Raw genomic sequence first — 27,301 nt, 5'->3', positions numbered from 1 at the left:
TCTGTTATAGTCTCAGTATGGACTCTCTCAGTAAAAGAACCCATTTGACAAAGTAAGGGATTTTTTAAAACCTGCAGTTTAAAAAAAAACAAAAAAAACTATATATGTAGTTTGCAAACGTGTTTAGTTTGTACTGGTCAGATGTTAATATGTGTTTGATTTTGGCTGTGATAGGTGCCCTTTAAGAATCCAGAATCTGGGTTTCAAGGATTCTGTAGGGGTTGGTTTCAAGTTAAGGGTCAATCTCTGCTTTATTCTTCAGATAGAAAGATAAATAAATAGACGTGATACCATAGATAGATAGATAGATAGATAGATGATAGATACTCTCAGTTTAGATGGATATATAGTTGATAGATAGATTGATACTCTCAATTTATATATAAAATAGTTATCTGAGCATGCCATTTTATACATCTGGAGAGAAAATAGTTTGACAAATACTATCTACAGAATATTTTTTTTTAATTTATTACAGTAATATAACTGTATCCCTAATGCTTTCCATCTTTCCATGTCATCAGTGCCTACCCTAGGCTAAAAAATATCAGATCGGTTCCCTAAATGTTTTGACAGTCTGCAGATTCATATCTCTAATACGATAGAGGCCTTGGGCAGACTAGAGGACACAGACAGAATAAGCTTCTTCTGTAGTTTCAAGTTTATATCAACCACCTCAAGGCACATTGAACTGTGAAGATTCAAAGCAAAAAAGGAAAATAGTGATTTATAATATCCAGCAGCTACAGCCTCAGTGGTCTGGCTCTGACAGACATAGAGGCAGTTGTATAATTACATTGAAAGCAGAACCCATAAATGCTGGGGCACACTGGAGGTATAGGGCCCTATAGGACATTGACCGATGAGCAGTTTCAAGATATTTAAATTGAAATTTCCAAAGTTTAGGTTGGCTAAGTCAGCGTGTTTCCCAAAGATATATGAGGGTTCATCAGGAGCATTAATGGAACAGTAATATCAAAGAATGCAAGTGTTTTAAAGTGATATGCAGTGTTGCTGTGTTTGCTTCTGTCATGATCGCCGCCCGGAGCAGGTCCAGGAGCTCCGGGCGGTGCGTCCTTCCCTGCTGGCGTCGCTCCCAAGATGGCGGCGCCCATGGCCGCCACGTGGGTAGCGGCGCCGGCGCGATGACGTCAGTGCGTCGACGTCGATGCAAGGACGCCGATGACGTCAGAATGGCACCAAATTCAAATATAAAAGCCTTACCAAGACGCCAGAATGGCGCCCAAGTATAGGATTCATTCCTGTGAAGTTTCCTGGGTTTCCTGTCTGCTTTGTTGAAGACTTATCTTGTTCCTGTTTGTTGCTGACCTCTTGCCTGGACTTTTGGACTTTGCTAATATTCTGCCTGCCTTTGAACTCTTGCCTGGATCCAGACTACTCTTTTGATTAACCCTTTGGACACCGCGACCTTGCTCCCTCAAGAGGGCTTCCTCCTAGATCCTGACTACCTCCCTGGAGGGACCACCCGGCTCCCTGACATTATACTTGAGCCATGGATCCCACTGAGGAAGCTCAGCCAGATTTACGGCAAAATTACGTCGGACGCACACTGGAGTCGATCTTGGAAAAGTTATCCATGCTCACGCCGACTACTCCAACGCCGACAACGCCCACGCTAGCTGCTGCCGATATGGCTACACAATCCTCCACTTATGGTCCGCGAATTCCTGCACCGCCTCTCTACAGTGGCGACCCTCAAGCCTGTCGTGGTTTTGTGAACCAGTGCCAGATTCGGTTCGCCCTGCAACCTGCGGAATTTAACTCTGAACGAGCAAAGGTTGGTTTCGTAATTACTCGTCTGGCTGGGAAAGCGCTCGAGTGGGCATCTCCGCACTGGGAGAAGGAGTCTCCGTTAATTGACGATTCCATAGCCTTCCTTCATGAATTCCGGACTGTGTTCGATGCTCCCGGTCGGGTGGCGACCGCTGATTCTCGTCTGTTCCAGATCCGCCAAGGAAATCGCAGTGTAGCGGAATATGCCATTGAGTTCCGTACCCTCGCTGCAGAGACTTGCTGGAACAATGATGCCTATTATGCTGCCTTCTACAATGGACTCTCTATCCGCCTCAAAGATGACCTGGTCTCCCGTGAATTACCCACACAGGTTGAAGACCTCATTGCTTTGTCGGTCAAGGTGGACACTCGTCAGAGAGAACATCAAGCTGATAGGGACAGAGTCAAGAAATTTCAACCCATGTTGGCTCCTCGCTTTCAAAGACCTCTATTACCTCCTATCTCCCAGCAGCCTTCTGTTATTCCTCCGGAGGAACCTATGCAAGTCGGAAGAGCTCGTCTCTCTGAACAGGAGAAACTCCGGAGACGTATGGCGGGACTTTGTCTCTACTGTGGGGGTCAATCCCACTTTGCCAACTCCTGTCCTGTGAAGCCTCAGAGTTCCCCTCTTCAAGGTAACCTTGCAAAGACTCATGTAGGGGGTGTTACTCCCAAGTCACAAGAGAACTCTCATAGGTTTCTTCTGCCTTTACAGATCCGTTTGTCCTCTAAGACCATTGTTGGCTCTGCTTTTATTGACTCTGGAGCTGCCGGCAATTTCATGGACGCTCTCTTTGCCAAGCACATGAATGTTCCACTGTTTCCATTGACTCCTCCACTTCGTGTAACCGCCATTGATGATCGACCCCTTGAATCCGAGTTTATCTCTATGACGACTGGGGAATTGCCTGTACAGGTTGGGACTTTACACAAAGAAAAGTTATCGTTCCTGATTATTTCCTGTCCTTCTGTTCCAGTCGTCTTGGGGCTTCCTTGGTTAAGCCTGCACAACCCTATTATTGATTGGTCCTCGGGGCAGGTTTCCCATTGGAGTCCTTACTGTCAACAGCACTGCCTTCCTGCTGAACCCATCCAGAGGGTGAATATTTCTTCGTCAGATTTGAAGACGCTTCCCTCCTTCTACAAAGAGTTCGCTGATGTCTTCTGTAAAAAGTCTGCAGAATTTCTCCCTCCTCATCGTCTCTACGATTGCCCAGTTGATCTCCTGCCTGGAACCATGCCTCCTAGAGGTTGCACTTATCCTCTCTCCCCAGCAGAGACCTCTGCCATGAAAGAATATATTCAAGAAAATCTACAGCGAGGGTTTATTCGCCCTTCCACTTCTCCTGCAGGGGCTGGATTCTTCTTCGTGGAGAAGAAGGATGGAGGCCTACGTCCTTGTTTTGACTACCGGGGTCTAAACAAAATCACTGTTAAGAACCGGTATCCCTTGCCTCTGATCACAGAACTTTTCGACCAACTGAAGGGGGCTAAAATCTTCTCTAAGTTGGATCTCCGTGGGGTGTACAACCTTATCCGCATCCGGGAAGGTGACGAATGGAAGACAGCATTCAACACTCGTGATGGGCACTATGAGTACCTCGTAATGCCCTTTGGTCTCTGCAATGCCCCCGCTGTCTTTCAGGAATTCGTGAACGACATTTTCCGGGATCTCTTGGGGAAGTTTGTGGTCATATACTTAGACGACATCCTGATTTTCTCCAAGGACCTTGCAAGCCATCGCTCCCAGGTGAAGGAAGTACTCTCTCGTTTGAGGAAGAACTCTCTCTTTGCCAAGCTGGAGAAATATGTATTTGAAGTGTCCAAGATTCCTTTTCTGGGCTATATCATCTCCCCAGAGGGTTTCGAGATGGATCCCGTTAAAGTGTCCGCAATCCAAGAGTGGCCCCTTCCGCTGAGCACCAAGGCGATCCAGAGATTCATTGGTTTTGCCAATTACTACCGGCAATTCATTAAGGGGTTCTCTTCTTGTATAGCTCCTATCCTGGCCCTCATCCGAAAAGGGGGTAAACCCAGTTCCTGGCCTCCATCTGCCATTGAAGCCTTTCAGTCCCTGAAGGATGCCTTCACTTCCGCTTCGGTTCTCCGCCATCCTGATCCGGGGTTACCTTTCTTCATTGAGGTGGATGCTTCTGAAGTTGGAGCTGGAGCTATCTTGTCCCAAAGGCATCCCTCTGATGGAAAGCTGCACCCATGTGCATATTTCTCTAAGAAGTTCTCTCCTGCTGAACATAACTATGATGTAGGAAATCGAGAACTCCTGGCTGTCAAGCTCGCCTTAGAAGAGTGGCGTCACCTCCTTGAAGGTTCCTTGATTCCAGTCACGATCTTCACCGATCATAAGAATCTCGAATTCATTCAATCTCTCAAGAGGCTGAACCCCAGGCAGGCAAGGTGGGCTCTCTTCTTTTCCCGATTTAACTTTATCTTGACTTTTCGCCCTGGTTCCAAGAATCGGAAGGCCGATGCTCTGTCGCGAAGTTTCTCTCCGGTGGATCGTTCTCCTGAAAGACAAGAGCCAATTATTCCTCCTGTCAAGATCATTGCTTCATTGTACCCTCAGTTTGCTGATCAAATCCTGGCTGGTCAATCTTCTGCCCCTCCTGATACCCCCATCGGAATGGCTTTTGTACCTCCTGAGCTTCGTCTGCCTATCCTGCAACAGACTCATAGTTCCAAACAAGCGGGACATCCTGGTCCTGTTAAAACTCTTGAACTTTTACGGCGTCTAGTCTGGTGGCCGACAATCCGTAAAGATGTCAAAGACTTTGTTTCTGCCTGTACTGTTTGTGCCACTTCCAAGTCCAGCCATTCTCGCCCCAGTGGGTTACTACAGCCGTTGCCTGTTCCCTCTCGTCCTTGGACGCATTTGGCAATGGACTTCATTGTGGAACTTCCTCCCTCCAGTGGGAACACCGTGATCTGGGTTGTCATTGACCGCTTCAGCAAGATGGCCCACTTCATCCCTCTACGGAAGCTTCCATCTGCAGTGGAGTTGTCACAGTTGTTCATCCAGTTCATTTTTCGCCTGCATGGCTTCCCGGCTGAGATCGTTTCTGACAGAGGGTCCCAATTCACGGCAAAGTTCTGGCGTTCTCTGTGCAAAGATCTGGGTATTAATCTTCAGTTCTCCTCAGCTTATCATCCCCAGACTAATGGAGCGGCTGAGCGAGTGAACCAAGCCTTGGAACAGTTCTTGAGGAACCACGTTTCCCTTTGTCAAGATGATTGGTCTGATCTCCTCCCGTGGGCGGAATTTGCTCATAACAATGCCTGCCACACTTCCACTGGAAGGTCCCCATTTATGTCGGTGTATGGTCAACATCCTCAAGCCTTCCCACAAGACTTTGTGTTGTCTGATGTTCCGGCCGCTGATGACCATGCAGCCCACATGTCTGCTATTTGGGCTGCAACCAAGTCAAACCTGGAGAAGAGTGCTCTGGTTCATAAGACGTTTGCAGATCGTAGACGTAGACCCTCTCCTCCCTACAAGGTCGGTGATAAAGTCTGGTTGTCTTCCAGGAACATTCGGTTGAAGGTACCATCTCCTAAGTTGGGTCCGAGGTTCGTAGGTCCGTTCTCCATCTCGGAGGTGATCAACCCTGTGGCTGTCAGACTTCAGCTTCCCCATGAGATGCGAATTCCCAACGTGTTTCATGTCTCCTTGGTGAAACCTGCTACCTCCAACCGCTTTTCCGTTGTCCAGCCTCCCCCTCCTACCATCTCTGTGGATGGTCAACAAGAATATGAGGTGGAGAAGATCCTTGACTCCAGAATCTCCAGGGGCTCTCTTCAGTACCTCATTAAGTGGAAAGGCTTTGGCCCTGAAGAATGCTCCTGGGAAGGACGCTCTGATGTCCATGCTCCTCGTCTGGTGAGGGAGTTCCACTCCAAATTTCCCCAGAAGCCAGGTCCTGGTGCTCCGGAGGCCCCCCGTGAGGGGGGGTACTGTCATGATCGCCGCCCGGAGCAGGTCCAGGAGCTCCGGGCGGCGCGTCCTTCCCTGCTGGCGTCGCTCCCAAGATGGCGGCGACCATGGCCGCCACATGGGTAGGGGCGCTGGCGCGATGACGTCAGTGCGTCGACGTTGACGCAAGGACGCTGATGACGTCAGAATGGCGCCAAATTCAAATATAAAAGCCTTACCAAGACGCCAGAATGGCGCCCAAGTATAGGATTCATTCCTGTGAAGTTTCCTGGGTTTCCTGTCTGCTTTGTTGAAGACTTATCTTGTTCCTGTTTGTTGCTGACCTCTTGCCTGGACTTTTGGACTTTGCTAATATTCTGCCTGCCTTTGAACTCTTGCCTGGATCCCGACTACTCTTTTGATTAACCCTTTGGACACCGCGACCTTGCTCCCTCAAGAGGGCTTCCTCCTAGATCCTGACTACCTCCCTGGAGGGACCTCCCGGCTCCCTGACAGCTTCTGAAACACTACTATTGTATATATAAAGATATTGTTTTGGTAGGTAGCACCATCCATTGGTAGAGATTTGAAACGAAAAGGTGGTGTGCAAGGTCAATGAGAGTAATTGATATCATAGAGAGAGGAGGAAAAAGTATGACCCATATGATTGCACCTTCCCACCTCCATTAACTGAGTCCCAAAACGAAAAAAGTAAAGCGTAACTTTTATTAATCACATTCTAAAATTAATATGGAGCAAAATGAACTAAGTGTGTATTAAAATCAAGGTTAGGTGAGGAAGCCAAACAAGACTCGTGGTCAATAGCTTATAAACAGTGTTTGAAAGTGGGAATAGTGTGGGTTTTTAGACACCAATAATGGCAATTTGTCCACACCTATCCCCACAGTAATGGAATGCTGGCGGTCCACTGTGTATATATGGAGCGGGTGTAACACAGGGTGAGGTTGGTACTGGAAATCTGGGCCAGAAAAGATATATGGGCCCAAATCACGTCTGATTAGGGCAGTCTGTAGTTACTTGAGCGCTATATTATTCTGCCAGAATTAACTACACATGGATACTTGGCGTGCGTGTTGGGCAGTCGCCTACTATCCCCGTTTGATACGCCTGTCAGCGTCGGGGAGGGAAGAGCAGGTCTCTGTATTGAGCTTAACTGCCGACTTAACCCCGCACCGCCCTTCCTTAGTGATTCTAAAGGACTGCTAGACAGAAAGTGTCCAACACACGGAGCGCTATGCGCCGTGTTAGCGTACCGATACAGCCCAGACCAACCTTCCACCCTTCCACCCTTCCGTTTTAGCCACCAGTTTTAATATATATATATATAAAGAAGCTGCTGTGTAACAATGGGGGCAGCCATTCAAAGGTGAAAATGCTGTTAGATCGCAGATAAGATCTGTAGAACATAATTGTGTTATCTGTTATCCACTATATATCCTGTGCCATGTAGCCCTTTTCAGTTTCCACCATTGCTACACAGCATCTTGTTTATATAAACTATAATCATTGTTCTGAAGCAAATTGATCAGTTTTACCAGTGCAGTGCAAAATACATTAAAATTTTCATTACTTTTACTGTTCTTTTAAATGGATTGTTCACCTTCAAACACTTTTTCCAGTTCAGTTCTGGTGGTTTATTTCACCAGAATTAAATACCTTTTTCAATTACTTTCTATTTCCTATTTGTGACCGTTTTTCTAATATTGAAATGTAACGTTTCATTTTTCACCTTCTAAAGCAGCTCTGGGAGGAGGGGGGTCGCCAACTCTCTAGGCAGTAAAAGGAATTGGGTTTCTGAGACATGTCACAGATGCTGAGGGCTTTTTCATTTTTAAAATTACATTGGTCAAATGTAGTGATGGGCGAATTTATTCACCAGGTGGGAATTCGCGGTGAATTCACAAAACTCCCACGAAAATTTGCGAAATGGTGCCAGCTTCTCATTTTTTGGACGCCGGTGAATTTTCATCTGCGTCCAAAGAACGAGGCGCCGTTTTGTGAATTTTTCACCGTTTCGCGAATTTCGCGGCACAGATTCACCCATCACTAGTCAAATGTAGTTATGGCTTATAGATATGAGTACTAATGAAATCTTAACCTTTAGCTGAAGGCCAAGACAACGGCATTTCATTTCAATGAATCAGGTGATCCTAAAGTTACTTAGAATTGAAAGCCAAATGGACCTTCCTCTATATTGTTGCTGCCGCACTGTTCCCCAAGCATTGTGAAAGAGTGGCCTTCTGTCATCAAATTGTTTTGTAACGCTGCTGTGTTTTGAACCTGTATCGCACCTGTGAATGCCATTAGTTTGTTTATCAGGAAAAATTGTCCACTGTTTATTTTCAGTATTGCATTTAAAAGTATTATTTTGAGATGAGAACAAATTATGGGTTATGCACTTACTAATAGTAACAGCATGTTTCAGAATGTGGAAAAACAACTAGTTGTAAGGGAGTGTCAAAAAATAACTACTCTAAAGTAATATGTTACGGTATCTCTAGCTACTGGTTTGTGGAAATGCAACTATAGAGATAACTAGTGGTGAGCTGAGGGTCATATCCTTTTCCCCATTGATATCTGTGTAAGCTTTAGAATGGTTATGAAGAATGTGTGAAACTTTTATGACAGTAAAAGATAAATAGGAAAAAAAATTCACTCCCTGAAGCAGTTGTTCTAGCATATACATAATATGCAGTAAATAATAAAGGTTTGTATGCCTTTTCAGCAAGTAAAATATCTGGGTACTGCTATTATAATTATTATATTAGTGAGTACTAAAATTCTGATCCATGAACTGGTCCAGTTGTCCATTTGAAGTCAAGGAAAATTGGAGACAGGTTCTTTTTTTCCACCATCCTTAGGATCAATAGATAGGATTACCTTGGGCAATTTGATGGATGAATGTTTGTAAAGAAAAGCAGCTCTAGCTCAGCATCATGTAAAAATATATGTCACATTTATTTTGCTACCATATTTATGCAAAGTGCTCTTTTTTTCTTTCAGCTGGTACTGTGATAACCTCAGCAGAGGAGAGACAGAAGATACGTTAATGAGAATCCCTCGGGATGGGGCCTTTTTTAATACAAAGAGGAAGAGAGGAACAAGATTCCTATGTGATTACTTTCATGTAGATAAAACATGAGTGTAACTGAATTTCAGGGCAAATTCACTAAAGAGCGAATGTTCGCCAGCAAACGCTCTGCCACACTTCACCAGGCGTAAATTAGTTACCACTACACTAATTCACTTAAATGAGAAGTTGCTTTTCAGCAGCCGAATGCCGGTGAAGTTTGACTAGTTCAAATCGCCAGTGCGAACATTTATTAGCGATCTGTCGCTAGCGTTCAATTCTGCCTAGCGAAACTTCATTAGTTCTCCTAACATTAGGTCAATTTGAATAGGGCTGGTACATATAGGACGTATAGACGTCTTTATTAGAGCTGTTGGTTAAAATGCTTGAAGTGGCCATATATTATTACAAAAGATTGAGGAAAATGTAGCTACATTTTATCAGTTCACCTGGTCTAAGGTGGAGAAGGAAACTCTGGCGAAAGAGGTAACATTCTGTAAAATAAAATTCGCACTTTAGTTAAATTGTGGAGTAACGTTCATTCGCCTGAGCGAAATCACCTGGCGATAGAGTGTGAAACTGTGCTAACGACTGTCTCTTTCACTAGCGAATTGTTGTCTAAGCTTGTTAGTAAATTGCCAATGTCCCTGTGGATGAGATTTCTGGCAAATTGTTGCTAGCGACGGCCACTTTGCCCTTCAGTAAATCTGCCCCTTTGTTTCTCCATAGCAGGAGTTATTTAAGTTTTTACCTAATCTGCTCAAAACTTCCATATAGAAATAATCAGTGTGCTCTAAATTTCCTTCTGATGTGCAGTAAAGCAACATTTTCTGATTTTGTTCCACTGTCAGTGGAGGAACTACCGGGGGAGCAGGGGGTGTGAGCGGGCCAGGGCCCCCCGGCACCCTCTCAGGGCCCCCCGGCAGTCCGTTCGCCGCTGAAAATGCGGCCAAATACGGCCGTACGGAGGGGGGCGGGGCCCGGCTGCGCATCACGCACCAGGGTCCGCCCCCTGTAGGATCACTACTGTCCACTGTGCAAAGTGTCTGATAATGCAGGAGAAGCACTGAAGCATGAGAGACATTTGTAAACTAGTGTTTCCCCTGGGTTGGTGCAGTAAATGGAGAGCTAGACTGGGTAAAAAGAAAGGACAACGAAAGATAGATTTACTGTGAAGTGCCAATATTTTTGGCATCCTGTTAACAGGATACTCTATTAAAAGATACACATTTAGCCCATGACTGGTAACCTGTAACAACCAATCAGATATTTGTTTTTAAAAGAGCCGAACAGTAAATGCTACCTTTAAATGACATCAGAATATCTGAGAGTAGACTAATAGCAAGCTACCTTATGAATCATAAATGTAGCTCAAACGACCTCCCACTTACTGCTTGTATATTCACAATCACCATATGATATTTATTTTTAAAGGAACAGTTCAGTGTAAATATATAAACTGGGTAAATAGATAGGCTGTACAAAATAAAAAATGTTTCTAAAAGAATTAGTTAGCCAAAAATGCAATCTATATAGGCTGGAGTAACCGGATGTCTAATATAACAAAACAAAACTTCCTGCAACTTCAAGGGGGACCAAAATATGACATAACTGTTCAGTGAGTCTGAAATGAATCCTCAGCATTCAGCTCAGATTCAAAAGCAACAGTTATGACTCATGTCCCCCCCCCAGTCATTGATTAGTTACTGCCTGGTAACCAATCAGTGGAAACCAAGAGAGCTGCAAAGTAGTGTTCTGTTATGTTAGACATCCAGTCACTCCAGCCTTTATACATTACATTTTTGGCTAACTCACTATATTGAAAAAATTTTTCATTTTGCACAGCGTATCTATTAACCACATAAACGAAAAACAAAAACTATGCTATCCAGTTACAGAAGAGTTACTACAGAGATATAGTACAGTATGTTTCTAATTATTTCATATCATAAATGTAATCTCTCTTACAGAATTGCATTAACCTAATTGTGCTTCTTTACAAAGCTGAGTTTAAAAGCCTAGGCACCCCTGGCCAAATTATATGCTTTGTTGATTTTCTATGTGATAGGCCACACATTCTGCAGAGAAAAAAAAGAGCATACTGTATTTTATTTTAAACATAAAAGGGTCATTTACTACAGTATATCCCTTCCTGGTGTTCAAGTTAGGATATGGGGTCTGAACAGAAGGGTTGGCACTTACCTGTCTTCCCCTACCTGCCTTTCTTGACTGGAGTGCAGACAGCTCTCTTTTCAAAGGGAAAGCCACAGGGATCTGTATTTTGACAGCTCTTCTGATTGCTGTTCAATGCAAATTGTGTTTTCACTAGTGATGGGCGAATAAATTCGCCTGCCACGAATTAGTGGCAAATTTCCAAATTTCGCCACCGGCAATTAAATTCGCAAATCTCCCATGAAAATTCATAACTTTTGAAAAATAGTCCCAAAACATGCTTGTAGATAAAAGATACAAGTTTATTCCATGTTATAAAAAGTCAAACATTCCCCCTATGGGGCCTAACGCGTTTCATGCTTACCTAGTACTTAGTCATAGGCAATCTCTAACAGGTTAGTTACTTCTGAGCCTTAAATACTGGCTCCGCCCCACAATAAAACCAATCACAGTTCAACACACATGTTGCATATATGATTTGTTCAAACCCGGGCTATTGGCTTAGTTTTTCAGTTGGTTAACATCATGTGATCTGTATATTACACAATCCATATTACAGGGTATTGTAAAAAAATATATAAGTTATATAGAGTCATAAAAAGTCCTAAGTATTTACGTATAACAAGTTACATCAAAGGTATAATTCAATCCAAGTGGCAAAGTGGTTTGTAAATTTTTTTTGATTGATTGTGAGCAAATCTTGGATCTGCAGAGGCCTTTATGGATTGATTGTGTCCCGTGAAAATGCGCCGGCGTCAGAAGATTTTGGGCGCGTGTCCGAAGAGTCACTTGCCTCAAAATCGCAGCGCGGCAACAGTATTCGGACACCGATTCATTTTAACAGATAAAAGGAGGAGGTGCAACACATTCCCAGACAAGAACGACTTCAAAAAAGATTTAGAAACTAGAAACAAACTTCTAGGATTCCTTTTATCTCTTGCTTTGATCCAAACTCGAAGGCTTGCAAGAAAATTATTTTGAAGTATTGGGGTCTTTTGTCTACTGATTCAAAATACGGTCAGTAGACGGGGGAAAAGTGTTGGGGACCTGGTTAAAACCAGGCAAAAATTGAAATTGGAGAATCTGTTATCCACCAAGTACATGGCACATTCCCATGCAGGAACTATGGGCATTGTAACGGAATAATTACTGGTGAACATGTTACACACCCACTGAAAGGTTCTAAACAACCTACAAAGGGCTTTTTTACCTGTGACACTCAGAATGTCAATTATTGTTTGAAATTTCCCTGTGCTTATGTGGGACAGATATCCAGACCTATCAAACCCAGGCTGCAGGAGCATAAAACTACAATAAGGAATTGCCAACCTCCCGCAGCAACCCTTACACCTATTGGTAATAAAGAGGCAAATAAGGAAAAAGAGTCGGTGAAAACAAAACAAGTAACCCTTTTAGCTAAATGTTTTTTCTCACACAGCCATCGGGTGGCGCAACTCCGCTGGCAAGTCCTGGAAAAGGTTATAAGTAAACAAGGCCAGGATAATAAAAGGCAACCTTTACAGAGGGAATGCTACTGGATCTGGCTGTTGCAGACCAGATCATCTAAGGGTCTTAATGAAGAGTACAATATGTCCTACTTTTTATGAAATATTGTAGTATGCTTAACAAATGCAAATGGTATTTCCTTTCCTTTCAGATAATAATCTCTGTTTGATTTCCCTTCAGGGACAGGTAATGTTTCCATTCCCCCGCCCTAAACTGCAGGGTTATTTTATCTCTAAGTAATTGATACTTTTTAACCTTTATGTTTTCCTGATTATTTATCAATAACTTTGCAACTTTTTTTGTTGCTTTTTTTATTGTTTTTTAGGTACTTTGTTTCACTTTTGCTACAAAAATATTACACTACACGAACACTCTTCATGGATTAAAAACCATCTTAATTGGACTATTTGCTATGCATTTTTTTGAACCTTGAAATTTTTTTTCTTCACTGCATCAGTTGTTAACTATATGTTAATTATGTTAATTGAACACCATTTATATTGTTGTCTGCACTACGTCCATATTATGCTTGACAAAGGGGCGTGCCCCCAAAACGTTGTACCACTGCAATAGTAAACCGCAAGGGCTTGCCCTGCAATTGCAACTCCTGTGTGCCAGTGAATTTCTTCTGACCTTGGACAAGAGGTGGCCGATTCCTCTGTTACTGGGCACCAGGAAAAAAAATTTGCCAGGTTTTGTAAGGTGTGCGGCTTCTCCAAATTTGCTTTAAATATAATGTATGCCTGTCTAACATCTTTTTCTCCTATAGGTGGAGAGGATATGATGGAGACAGGATACAGTATTTTTCCCCCTCAAATTATGTGGAGGATATATCAATGAATGCTTCTGAAACAATTGCAAATCAGGTATGTTTTTCCTCTTTGTTCTGTTGGATGTATGTATATAATACTTTAATGCCTAAAGGGAACTGGCTTATCTTAGAGACCACAGAGTGTTGTATTGACATTACTGCAATGAAGAAGATTGAAATGGTCTTAAAGTTGATCTTGAAATGTTACCTTTTTTTCTTTTTAGAAATGGGAATCTTGTGCCTCCGAGAGTGTATTGTTTAACTTTTTTTAATGATCCTTACCTTAGTACCTTAAATATAAGACTATTATTGACGGAAAGCTTTGCTGTCATAACCTCTCCTTGCCTCAGGGAATTCTTTGCCAAGACTGGTAATAACCTGGCATAACCTGGAATAACTACAGGAAAAATGTAAAGCTTTATGTAGTTTTGCTAAACTTTTGCCAAATCTCATAGGAAATTAAAGAAAACTATTTTAGAAAGAAGCATAGCAGATAGCTTATGTATCTAGAATATAGAATAGTTGACTCAAACTTAAAATATATTTTTATGTTCTTTTTTCTTGTACTCCTTGCATTTTAGGGCAATTTTTTGACAACAGTAGTTCAGCAATTAAAAGAAGATTTCCATTTCATATCTTCCCTGTTGTTAATTGATCCTCATTATTTAAAGGGAAAATAAAATCTAAAATAGTATAATGCTAGAAATGCTGTATTTTGTATACTAAACATAAACATAAACATGAACTTACTGCACCAGAAGCCTAATCAAACAAATGATTTATGCTTTCAAAGTTGGCCACAGGGGGTCACCATCTTGTAACATTATTAAACATCTTTGCAAGACCAAGACCATGCACATGCTCAGTGTGGTCTGGGCTGCTGCTTAGGGATCATCATAATTTATCAAAACAGCACAAGTCAAATAATATCTGTCATAGCAGATAGAAAGCAGATACAGCAAGACTGATTAATAATCAGAATCTGCAGACTGCACTGGTTCCTGTGTTGTCATGTAATCTAATGAGGATTTTATAGTTTTTGTATTGTTTAATACATCTCTCCAGAACCAGTGGCTGCAGCAAAATAATCCTCCAAATAGAATCCCAGTTTATCTGTTTAAATCTGGTTCCATGATCTTTGTCCCTGCTGCTGGATTTGGAAACATTAAAGAGAATGTAAAGGCAAAAATAAAATCCAAATTTTACTTTATTAACTGAAAAATAAACCTATCCCCAATATACTTTAATTAAAAAATCTGTACAGATTTATAAGAAACCTGACTGTATGCAGTGAAATTCCCCCTTCATTTACTTGCTCTGACTGCTGCAGATGAATGAATCTGTACACAATCACCAGCTGCTCTACAGGGAAACAAACAAAACTGCTTAAGTTCTGGGAAGAGTCCCTCCCCCCCCTGCCGTTTGAAAGTATGATCCTTTCCCTGCAAGGCAGTTAGAGACCATCTGAAGTTTCCTATCCGCAGCAGTCAGAGCAAGTAAATGAAGGAAGAATCTCACTGCATACAGTCTGGTTTCTTATAAAAATGGTAAACATTTTTTAATTAAAGTATATTGAAGATAAGTTTCTTTTTCATTAAAGAAAGTAAAAATGGGATTTTATTTTTTTTTGCCTTTACATCCCCTAAAAATGCAGCATTTTATAGATATGTATTTTGTGTGTGCCATTTAAAACGTGTTGTAATATTCCAGTAAATGCTTTTGTGTCATTTTGCAAAGTAGAGGCTAAAAGATGAAAGACTGTACTTCAATCCTATTTTCAAGTTTTATTCACCTTTTGAACTTCTTTTGAATTGCACAGCTTATTGAAGAGTTTTTCAGCCCCCCAAATATGCTGAAAAACTCTACCTCGGCTTATACTCGGGTCAAGCGGAAAAAACGGTCGCCGGCGTCTAAGAATAGTCGCCGGCGCCTAAGAATTGTCGGCGTCATCCAAGAATAGTCGCTGGCGTCCAAGAATAATCTCCAAGAATATTTGCCGGCGTCCAAGAATATTCGCCGGCTCCAATGGGAGCACATACCCTCAATTTTTGGATTGAAACTTACCAGAAGCTGCTGCATTTCTCACCCTAGGCTTATACTCGAGTCAATAAACTTTCCCAGTTTTTGGAGGTAAAATTAGGTACCTCGGCTTATACTCGGGACGGCTTATACTCGAGTATATACAGTAATTGCATGCCTTCACATGTTAGAACATTTTTTACTGTGTATACTTACGCTTATAAAGTATATGAACATCACAGAAACTTGGTAATATTATTTATGGATGGGTTGTCTACAACCAACCTTCCCTCCTAGTTTCATTATAAACTGTGTGCACCAAAATCCCACCCAAACAATACACTTGGGTGGGCCACAATGTACTCTCACAGTTGCACAATAGCATTGTAGCAAAAATGAGAATTGCCTCAGAATCTATAGCTACTTTGTTTCTGTCAGACAAACTCCCATAGTTTATTCTTACAGTTCAGGTTAAACAGACCCTTCTTGCAAAGAAGTAGCCTGAATAGGTGCTTTGTTCACTGGATCAGGCTGGAGGGGCATAATATTCGTGGGATCAGGCCTATAAGGGCCTGTCTTCCAGGGGATCATAGTTGTTTTTTTTATAGCTAAAATACAAAAACAGGGAAGGTAGACTCTGACCAGCTGGAGGCACAGGGAGACGCAGGCACATAGTTACTAACAAGTTAAGCAGAGGGGAATGTAAGTATATGCAGTGTGTGCCAGTGTCTACTTGTAATTGGGTGGTCTATTGAAAAACATATGTAACGTTGGCCTGAGTTAATATTTCAAAGCCTAATGGATATAAATGTTTTAATATATCTAGATAAAAAAGTGTCAGACTCTTCTTGTTGTCCTGTTTTGAAGACTTGTCCTAGGAAGACTGGACAAAACTTAAGAAATGTACAATATTAATTATGGTTAAATGTACTTTATAAATCAATATTATTTTCTGCAGGGAAGTTGCTTAATGGAAAATATAGCAAACAGTTTGTTTTGTCCCTGGAATCCAAGAATCCAGAAGAGCCAACAGTAGATTTTGCCGTAGAAACACTAAGAGTGTTTTGTGTGGTACAAACACATCCGACAGATTGAACAGAAAAGGGGAGCAGAGGTAAATTTTTATTTACACACGCAAAGCTCTAATACAAACCTTTGATTAGCAAAGTTTGATAGCTTTGACTCCATGTGACAATTTATTTGAAACCAATTGCCACTGTGTATAGCTAGGTGAAGAGCCAACTGTTATTTATGAATTATACATAGCTTTACTAGCCATAATTCAATAAATGATTGACAATTATGGTTTGTTTCTTTCATTTACAGTTCAAGTACATACAGCAGTATTCATTGGTCAGCATACGATTCATTTCTAAATGCAAACATTTTAAAAAGCAATTGAGCCTTTAGATCAAAAGCATTTTAAACTTCAAAACATGCACAAATCAAGCAGCATTGAATAAATAAAGAGAGACTACTTGCACTTCAAATGTAAAATAAATGAAGCAGAAAATTGGATCTTAAAAACAGTACAAGGCCAAATTGAATAAGGGAGATAAGATTGTATTGCAGAACCTTAACAGAGATAACTACATCAGATAGTACAGGGCCAGAACTAGGGATAGGCAGAAGAGGCACCTGTCTAGGGTGCAACAATAGGGGGGCTCTGAGTGAGAGCAGGGTGTCCGGTTGAGTTGCCCCGGTTGGCTTGGCCTAGCCATGAGATAGGGTCATGCTAGGGTCTGACTGTCGTGGAGCTACAGTATACTGTAACTCGCCTCTACTATGATGGAGATTTCGCTGGAATAGACAGTTCTTATTAGTCCTGCCAATGATTGGGGTTGTAATGTGGTAATATAGAGGCAGTATTGTTAAAGAAGAAGATGACGCTATGCAAATATGTATTTACTATTACGTAAAGTGCTATTGGTGTTCTAGTTTTTATAAGAACATGTTGTTGTATCCATGTAAAAACATTCTTGACTGTGTTCTTATTCCTGTGACACCCACTATTAAATAACCTTTTCCTGTTAGATGTTTAGAAGCATATTTATCAATGGGTGAAAGCTAGAGCTCACCATTGATGAATACATATCTATAAAAAAAAAAAAAGTATGAATAGAAAGTGGGCTTATTTTCTCTTGCGAACTCTGATCTCACACTATGATAAATCTGCCCCTAAGTCTTCACACAAAATATGGCTGAAGGTATACATATGAAGCGCCAGCTATCCCATAAGGGTTTTGGTTACAACCGTTGCAATATCCCACAATACCTCATTTAGTTAACCAAAGCTGCACTCAAAAAGGTCACCACTAGATGTCCCCAGTGAGGTTAATGGCATAATTACATTTTAAAGCCAAGAACAACTGTGAACGAGCATGCCAGAATGTATTTGATTTTCCTCAATGTGACATTGGCTTCTATGCTAGTGAAGTGTTAGCACTGTGGATTTGAACAGGGCATGGCCCCTGGTAACCTCCCCTGAGGACTTCCAGGAGGGGCATCTCCTAGTGGGAAATGAGAGGCTGGGATGCCGACATCTCTTTCTAAGGCTCCTTATACCCTGTACTTGGAGGTGCCAAAAGTTAGATGCCCCCAACTGATTGTATTTACCTACCCGATACCCGGGGCTGGTGCTTCTATTAGCAGAAAACTGCACCAGCCCTTTGTTGATCGAGTGAGCACTATGGCGTGATCCTCTTCCTGCTTCTTCTTTTAGCTTGAGACAGTAGCGCAGTAGCACGGAAAGCCAAACTTTTTGATAAGGAAAACTGACTGGCCATAGATGTAAAGATCTTTAAAAGATCTTTTCGTCATCGTGAGACCACGATTATCTTGAGATGATCGTTTAAATGTACGATGTGTTCATCAACTATATATACCATTTCAGGCGATATTGCCAGCAAAACTTAAGGGAAGCTGCCTGCTTGGCCCTGCAAACATAGATAGATTGCACTGGGACCGAATAAAGAATTTTTAACCTGGCCGGTCAATTTTCTGACAGATGGAAGAAAAATCGTAAGATGTACGAACGTTCAAATCCCACTGACCTCACAATAATTTGACGGATTGGACGGACTTTGCTAAAATTGGTCGTTCGGCAAAGAAAAATCTTTGCTTCAATGGGGACCTTTATGGTTTAAGCTCTCTGAACAACTGGTTTACTATTACGTATACATTAACATATATCCTATGTAAAACATGTATACAAGAAAATAATGTCAAAGCTAGAATGGCAATGTCTTACAATGGCTTCTCTCCCCAAGGCTCCTGGGACACTGCCCTGGGGACTTCCAGAGAGGAGCATCCTCTGGCATTAACCAAAAAGCCAGTCTGCTGGCATCTCATCTCAAGGTTTCTGGGACCCAGGCTTTGGTTCTCACAGCCAGTTCCTCCCCTGGGGACTTCTGTAGAGGGGTAAAAACAGAGAGACTGGGCTTCCTGCTTCTCTCTCCTGGACTCCCACAGCTGGTTCCTAATCCTGGAGACTTATGAAAAGGGGCATCCTCTGGCGGCAATCGGCAAGTCAGACTGCTGATGGGTACCTGGGACCTTATCCTGGGTTCCTGCGGCTGCTATCACCTCTGCACACTTCTGGAGAGAAGCATACTGGGATTTGAGAAGCTGGGCTGAGGGCTTCTCTCCCCAAGCCTCCTGGGCTTCCACTGCGGGTTCCCCCTTGGGGACTTCTGCAAAGGGGTGTCCCCTGGTGGGAACTGAGTGGCCGGGGTGAAAGCTTCTCTCCACAAGGCTCCTGTGACGATGCCTTGGGTTCTCAAAGCCAGTTCCTCTCCCTGTCTTCCATGCTTCTGTGGCAGAATTTAAGTTGTTTGTATTGTTAGCTGTGGGTTCCTAATTAAATACTTTCTGGTAGCCTCAAAAGATTATAAAGAAAGTGCCTCTAGCATAATTATTATTTTTGTTATTATTATCAATAATAATACTACTACTACTACTAATAATAATAATGTTTAGAGCTGTTCAATTAAGTAAACAATGTATAAAAAAATTAATGCCCTTTAAAATGTGCTTGGTTTTAATATGTAGAATCAAAAGTAGCATACAGGTATGGGATCTGTTATCCGGAAACCTGTTCAGAATTATTAAAAGGCCGTCTCCCATAGACTACATTTTATTTATGCAAATATAAATTTTATTTATACAAATAATTAATAAAAAATTCTCTGTAATAACAAAGCAGTATCTTGTAGGTGATCCATTATTTAAGGGCCTATTTATTAAGCCTCAAATTTTTCTGGTCAAGTTTTTACAGGGAAAAATCCACATTTTTAAAGGGGAACCTCAACTTTTATTCAAAAAAGTCACATGATTCAAATTGTCCCACAATTTTGTTGTGACTTTTCCCGAATTTACAATTTTCAATAGAATTTTTAGTAAAGTAAGCTAAATTGTTGTTGGAAGTTAGGTTGAATTTTTATTTTTAAATTATGAGATAAATGTGTGTTTTAATAAATACCCCCCTTAATGTTGAAATGGTATTTGGAGGACATAGAAGCTTATTTACCAACATTCTCATTTTAGTGGTTTTTATTTTTAAATTATGAGATAAATGTGTGTTTTAATAAATACCCCCCTTAATGTTGAAATGGTATTTGGAGGACATAGAAGCTTATTTACCAACATTCTTATTTTAGTGGTTTTTAAACTCACTTTCTCTAAAAACACGAATATTATGAAATTTATGAAAAGATCCAAATATAAAAAATACCAACCTAAAAAAGCACTGAACAATCCAAAAAAATACGAATACCTATGGTTCTCAGGTTGGTGTACTCAGACCTGCTGGAGCCTGTGTGTGGGGGGGGGGTGGGGAGATATTGCTTATCTGACCCCTATTGTCCTCATTGAGGTCGGTGTGATCAGGACCTTTATCTCTTGACTAGCTGGTCATAAAGAAACCAGCTGGATTTCAATAAAGTTTCACACAGATCCATCACAACATCCATTGAATCTTAAACACCATAATTGAGAATTACTTGTTTTATTTGTACTAAAGAAATACTGGGATGATGCTTTATTTTCTTTCGTTCAAGTACAAGCGCGCTTACCAAGACTCTGGGATTCCTAAATTAAAAAAGGAAAAAAGCCAATGGTGTATTACCCTTTTTAAATTGAAATAGCCGTAATGCTATTAGACCTACTCACATTCTGTTATTCATTTATGCTGAATGTATAAATAAATGTAAAACACTCTAACTGGGCTCCGGAATGGTGCTGTGACCTGTTGGAGAATGAAGCTGTAGTGATGGGCAAATTTATTTGTCAGGCGCGAATTCGCGCGATTCGCCGTCGCCGAATAAATTTGCGAAACACCCGCGAAAATTCGCTGGCGTCCAAAAAAATTTCGCCGGGGTCCAAAAAACGCCGGTGTCAAAAATGAGATGCCGACGCCATTTCGCCTATCACTATTAAGCTGCAATGGTGAAATACCTTCCTACGATGGCCCAGATTCCGGTTATACTCACAGGACGCAGATCATTTTTTTTTACATGTTGCACACAATCCGGCTGTTCTTTTAGAATTGAATTGAATCAAGTGCTGATTCTGGAATTGCTGGGTTTGCAGCAATTCTATTGACTCTATTTTAATCCAATAATTCAAATTTGTAAAAATGATTTCCCTTTTCTCTGTAATAATAAAACAGTACCTTGTATTTTTGTATTTGCTGTTCCTGCAAATGTTTGGCTGCTCTGTCTCTAGAAGACACTCACATTGCTGGCTTGCTTGTGTTCTGCATGTCTGCTTTTATACAATGACGATTTTGTGTACATTAACATTGCCTTGCCACTTTTACTGCAATTATCACCTTGTAGGTCATGTCTACGTGCTGTGCGAAAGCCTGTACCTAAATTCAGATTGATCTGGAAGACAGACACTAATTTCATTAGCAGTTACATTTAGAACTAACTGGAAGATCATTGGATATGTTTTTTGAATATACTAGAGGCACTGAAATGTGTGTTTTTAATATTTCTGCATAAACATGACCTAAACCATGATCTGTTTTTCAAAAATGTTCTCAAACTATTTAATGAGAAACCAGTTAAACAAATAAGTCAAAAATATAATGTTTAAGTACTGAGAAAAATTTCAGTAACTGTTTATCCTGGAGGAACTTTAGCCCATATCTCCATACAGAACAGCTTCAACTCAGAGACAATGGTGGGCTTTCCTGCATGAACTGCCAGACTCAGCTCCCTTCACAATGTTTCTATAGGATAGGATGACTTTGACTTGGCCAATACAAAGCTCTTTCTTTTGCTGTATGACTTTTGCTTGAGCTTCAGTTCTATTTTGGTCTCCAATAACCTTTGGACTTATAAAAAAGGTCTTTAGCAAACTATAGTTGGCCAGCAATGTACTTTATGGGTATTAGTGGCTTCCCCAATACAACCCTGACATACACACTATTAGAATGTGATGCTTTTTCTGATGCAGATAAACTACAGTAGTAACCTTTTCTAACCCGGTGAACATCAATGCGTTGTTAAGATAAGACTTATCAGATCAGAGTGTTAAGATACAGATTTCTTTCATATGAAATAAGGTAAGGCCTCCCACACACAAATAAGGAACTTTCGAATAATTCTCTCAATAAAAAATGAACAAGTATTGTGTTTTTCACTAATTAGTTTAATCCTGGTTTCATTATTTACTTTTAGGACTTGCGTAATAAACAGATCATGTTTTAGGTCATATATTTTATTGGAAATTCAAGAGTTTACTAATTTATAAGCACCACTGTATACTGAACATTGCTCAGAATTCAATTTGCATTCTTTGTGCTTAATTTTGTATTTTGGTTTACCCTTTCTAACATGTACCATGTCCCTGTAATTAAGATTTGGATGACCAATTCCTTCACATCTATTTTTTACTTTTGATGAATGGGGCATTCTTTCATTCCCAATACTTCTGTCAAATTATAGGCATTCTGATGAATACAAAATGCATACATACAGATTAATATATATATATATATATATATATATATATATATATATATATATATATATATATATATATATATATATATATATATATATATATATATATATATATAAAAAGAACAAAAAACCAGCACCAGGGGTCTTTGCAGTGAAGAAAACTTGTATTGTTACATTAGTATGTACATACTAATGTAACAATACAAGTTTTCTTCACTGCAAAGACCCCTGGTGCTGGTTTTTTGTTCTTTTTATATCTGCATTCTACTCCGGGCACAGGGGCAGCTACAAGGTAGCTTTAATTGAAGGTGGGAGCTGTCCTGTTCTACATGTGTATATATATATATATATATATATATATGGAGAACAGAAGATGAGCCGCACTCACAGGACTTAAAAAATAATAAATATTGATTTATTTAAAGTATATGACCAACGTTTCGGCCTCCTCCAAGGCCTTTCTCAAGGTACAGAAAATGGTAAAATACGTGCTTTAAATACATAGAATGGCGGGAAAAAAACAGCAACACCCTTAATGACGTATAATTTACGTCAATGCAGAGTAACTGTCATTAACATAAATCACATTAGCTGTTAACTATGTATATTACCCACACTGAAGATTAAATATTTAATTACCTCTACCACTATATCACACCTCACGGTTAATCATTATCATGATCATAAAAAGGTTAAAAAATTTAAAAACAGGACAAGAATGTAACACATTTGTTTCATCAAATTGATATTGTTTTAAATGTTACAAAAATGTCTTAGTTTGAGGAAGTTCCTAGAGTGAAAGCAAGAAATGTGCCTCTCCTATATCACTATACCTATTCTTCCACAGAAGACAGTGTGATCCCTCTCAAAACCTTTAATATTCAGGTTTTGAGAGGGATCACACTGTCGTTGACCACTACATGTTATGTTATTATTTTCTTTCTTTCTTTAGTTCATTTACTATGTGAGATAAGTATATATGGTCCAAAGGGAAATACTCACGTGTGTCTCATTTACCCCTTAATAGTGTACAATTAACAGGAGTGTTATATGGTGTTTCTATTTTCACAATTTTATTTTTATTTTTTTTTATTTTTTGTAATGTGGATGCCCGGGTTTTGTCTCATGTAACATTCCCCAGTGGAGTCACAGGATAGTTTTTGAGGGCAAACCTTTAGCGAGCGGTGAGGAGCAGCCATAGGATAAAGAGTTGCGGGTATGTGATATATGTAAGGTATACGCTACACATCAAGTGGAAGAATAGGTATAGTGATATAGGAGAGGCACATTTCTTGCTTTCACTCTAGGAACTTCCTCAAACTAAGACATTTTTGTAACATTTAAAACAATATCAATTTACAGTTACATTCTTGTTCTGTTTTTAATTTTTTTAACCTTTTTATGATCATGATAATGATTAACCGTGAGGTGTGATATAGTGGTAGAGGTAATTAAATATTTAATCTTCAGTGTGGGTAATATACATAGTTAACAGCTAATGTGATTTATGTTAATGACAGTTACTCGGCATTGATGTAAATTATACGTCATTAAGGGTGTTGCTGTTTTTTTCCCGCCATTCTATGTATTTAAAGCACGTATTTTACCATTTTCTGTACCTTGAGAAAGGCCTTGGAGGAGGCCGAAACATTGGTCATATACTTTAAATAAATCAATATTTATTATTTTTTAAGTCCTGTGAGTGCAGCTCATCTTCTGTTCTCTATGTGAATTCTTCTGACTCTGCACCCAGGCACATTTAACGCTGTTGTCGAGAGTGCCGGCATCTTTGTGCATTGTATACTATATATATATATATATATATATATATATATATATATATATATATATATATATATATATATATATATATATATATATATATATATATATATATATATGTATGTGTATATATATATATATATATATATATATATATATATATTTCAAGAAGGTTAGGATTAACACTACAAATCTAATTTATTCTGTTTACTTTGTGACCTTTCTATATACAGTATCTGTAGATGATTTTAAAAGCATTTTATAAGGTGGTATTTGTGTATTTCCTCTTGACAGGCAGAGAGGGTAACATACCACCTTTTTACAAGCATTATTCCAGCAGGACGGGGAGTGGGTCAGTGATACGATCGGTGCTTATGTGACATAGGGGTCACATGATGCTAAAGATCCAATTGGGAGGAGGTTTGATGAGTAGGACTAGTGCTAGGTGTGGAGATTTGGCCAGATCAGAGGCAGGTTGGGGGCAGATGGATTAGTTATTACAAATTTACCAGCAAGTATACTATTGGTAAATTTGTACTACTGTCCCTGGTTGGTATTTTACTGGATCCAGAGTTAAAAAAATAAAACAAATAAAAAAACAGCTGAATTCCTTACACAATCCTCTGGATCCATTGCGCATTCCCCTCCTTTACTCACTGCTGTTAGGTTGTGGTGTGTGTAGGCTACTGGTTAAATTACCAGCAAGTCGGGTATAGTGGTGGGGCTTGCAATATATGATTGACAGCTGAGATTTTTAAATACCTTTTTAACAGGTATGTGTTTACAGGTATGGATGCGTTTACAGGTATGGATGTGTTTATAAAAAAGAATTTGGATTTTATGTTCAATTTGAAAAGGACTTTTATTATACAGCTTTTTATGTCTGGGTGACAGGCCCCTTTAATTCATTAAAAAGTATATGTGAAACTTTTCTTTGCATTGTAGCACACCTTCATTGTTGAAACATATTGCATAGGATATTACTGATTCTGTCACATAATATGTGACTGAATGACAAGAATAAAAACAAAATTAAAAAAAAATACATGTCAATGACCAACAATCTGTAATCTTGTAAATGTTATTATTAAAATATACCTTCTATATGTATTTTTTCTATAAGGTTAAATTGAATGTGATTTTTTTTAATGTTACTACATCTATACTGAACCATGATTTGTTATGATAAAACCATATTAAGGCTGCTGACCAGTGTAATATAAATGTGAAATTAAAACAAAAAGCCAAAGCCCATCCATCTGTTCTGTGACTTGAAAAATCCTCAACAAAAGTTCTATAATTTTATAGTGTCTGCTTTGCTAAAAATCACATCTGCAGGCACTTTGATGAGAAATACAAAAACATAAAGGGACGCAGCTGGCCATAAAACTGAATTTTGTGGGCCTCAATAACAGAAATCTGTTTTAAACAATAACCAAAGTCTAAATTACACTTCTTAGTATGTCTTCGGAAAACTGGGTAATCTTTATAGAAATCTTTATATATAAGAGTTTTCTTTTAAATATTATTTTTAACTGATTAAATTGCTCTGTTTGTTTGCATCTGTTTTATTTTACCATAGTCATGAAAACAGTCTTAGAAGTTATTTCTACATATTACACTATTGAGAGTGATTTGTGTGTATGTTTTTCAGGGAAATAATTGCAAGTAATTATGTGAACAACCTAAATTGTATGATCTTTAGCCAGAGGTCTTTTGTTACAGGAGGGGCTCTCAGAAATCTTAATACATATCTGCTTTATTGATACTGGGGAATAGTGAGTTCCCCCTGTTGGTGGGTTGCAATAAGTTACTAGACAAGAATCACATTACTCCTTAAAAATTCTTTATAGTTCCTTTTTTAAAGTAGTCAGAACTAGGGATGTCGCGGACTGTTCGCCCGCGAACTAATTCGCGCGAACATCGACTGTTCGCGTCCGCCGAATGTTTGCGAACGTCGCTGGCGCTTATTTTTGACCTCTCACCCCAGACCAGCAGATACATGGCAGCCAATCAGGAAGCTCTCCCTCCTGGACCACCCCCACACCCCCTGGACCACTCCCCTTCCATATATAAACTGAAGCCCTGCAGCGTTTTTTCATTCTGCCTGTGTGTGCTTGGAAGAGCTAGTGTAGGGAGAGAGCTGTTGAGTGATTTGAGGGACAGTTGATAGTAACTTTGCTGGCTAGTAATCTACTTGATACTGCTCTGTATTGTAGGGACAGAACTCTGCAGGGATTTGAGGGACATTTTAGGTTAGGTAGCTTTGCTGGCTAGTAATCTACCTTCTACTGCAGTGCTCTGTATGTAGCTGCTGTGGCTGGGCACTGATCTCTTCTGATCTCATCTGCTGACTGCTGCCTGTAACCCAATAGTCCTTGTAAGGACTGCTTTTATTTTCTTTTTTGTTTTTTTACTTTGCTACTATAAGAGCCCAGTGCTATTAGTCTAGCTGTGTTGGGGAGTGGGACTGGTGTGCTGCTCCTAGTAGTTCAGCACCAACCAGAGTAATTTTTTTTTTTAATATACATATATATATTTTTTTATTTTACTTATCTTACTGTTCTTTAACGTGTCCAGTGCTGTTTGCTGTTCTTCATAGTAGTGCACCAATAGTAGTGCACTTGCAGGCATTGTTTGCCCAGTGTGTTCTTCAAACAACTGCCGCCTAGTGATGTGATGTTTTTACAGCAGCAATAATATATTCCGTATCCACTACTGTATACGTTGCCCTTGCAGGCATTGTTTGCCCAGTCTTTAACCAAGTGCCACCTAGCTGTGTGAGCTTTTTCACATTCCGTGTCCAGAAACATCACCTGAGTGACGTAGTGTGATTTCTGCCCTTTACAGCACAAAACGCAGCGCTGTGTCAACAATGTATTTTTCAGATACATTTTTGCCCTTGATCCCCCTCTGGCATGCCACTGTCCAGGTCGTTGCACCCTTTAAACAACTTTAAAATCATTTTTCTGGCCAGAAATGTCTTTTCTAGCTTTTAAAATTCGCCTTCCCATTGAAGTCTATGGGGTTCGCGACGTTCGCGAACCGTTCGCATTTTTGACGCAAGTTTGCGAATATGTTCGCGAACATTTTTTCCGCCGTTCGCTACATCCCTAGTCAGAACCAACAGGAGCCGGCAGGGACTCCTTGCAGTTATGGTTATAAAGTCATTCTGGTTTGGGGTCACAAACTTAAAACGGTTACTGTAGACTCTTCTCAGAAAGCAT

General features: G+C 40.1%; 1 protein-coding gene across 1 annotated transcript in view; it reads left to right on the top strand.

Annotated features, from left to right (window-relative positions):
• Positions 1–5,882: 5,882 nt before the first annotated feature.
• Positions 5,883–27,301, top strand: part of LOC121403683 (estradiol 17-beta-dehydrogenase 2-like) — a 61,200-nt gene continuing 39,781 nt past the window's right edge. Inside the window, exons 1-2 of the mRNA XM_041591493.1 lie at positions 5,883–5,887; positions 13,261–13,357. Coding sequence (XP_041447427.1) covers positions 5,883–5,887; positions 13,261–13,357 — 102 coding nt within the window. The remainder of the gene's footprint in view (positions 5,888–13,260; positions 13,358–27,301) is intronic.

Source organism: Xenopus laevis, chromosome 4S (genome assembly GCF_017654675.1).
Source record: "Xenopus laevis strain J_2021 chromosome 4S, Xenopus_laevis_v10.1, whole genome shotgun sequence".
NCBI classification, from domain to species: domain Eukaryota; kingdom Metazoa; phylum Chordata; class Amphibia; order Anura; family Pipidae; genus Xenopus; species Xenopus laevis.
This window is presented reverse-complemented; position numbering and strand designations above follow the sequence as displayed.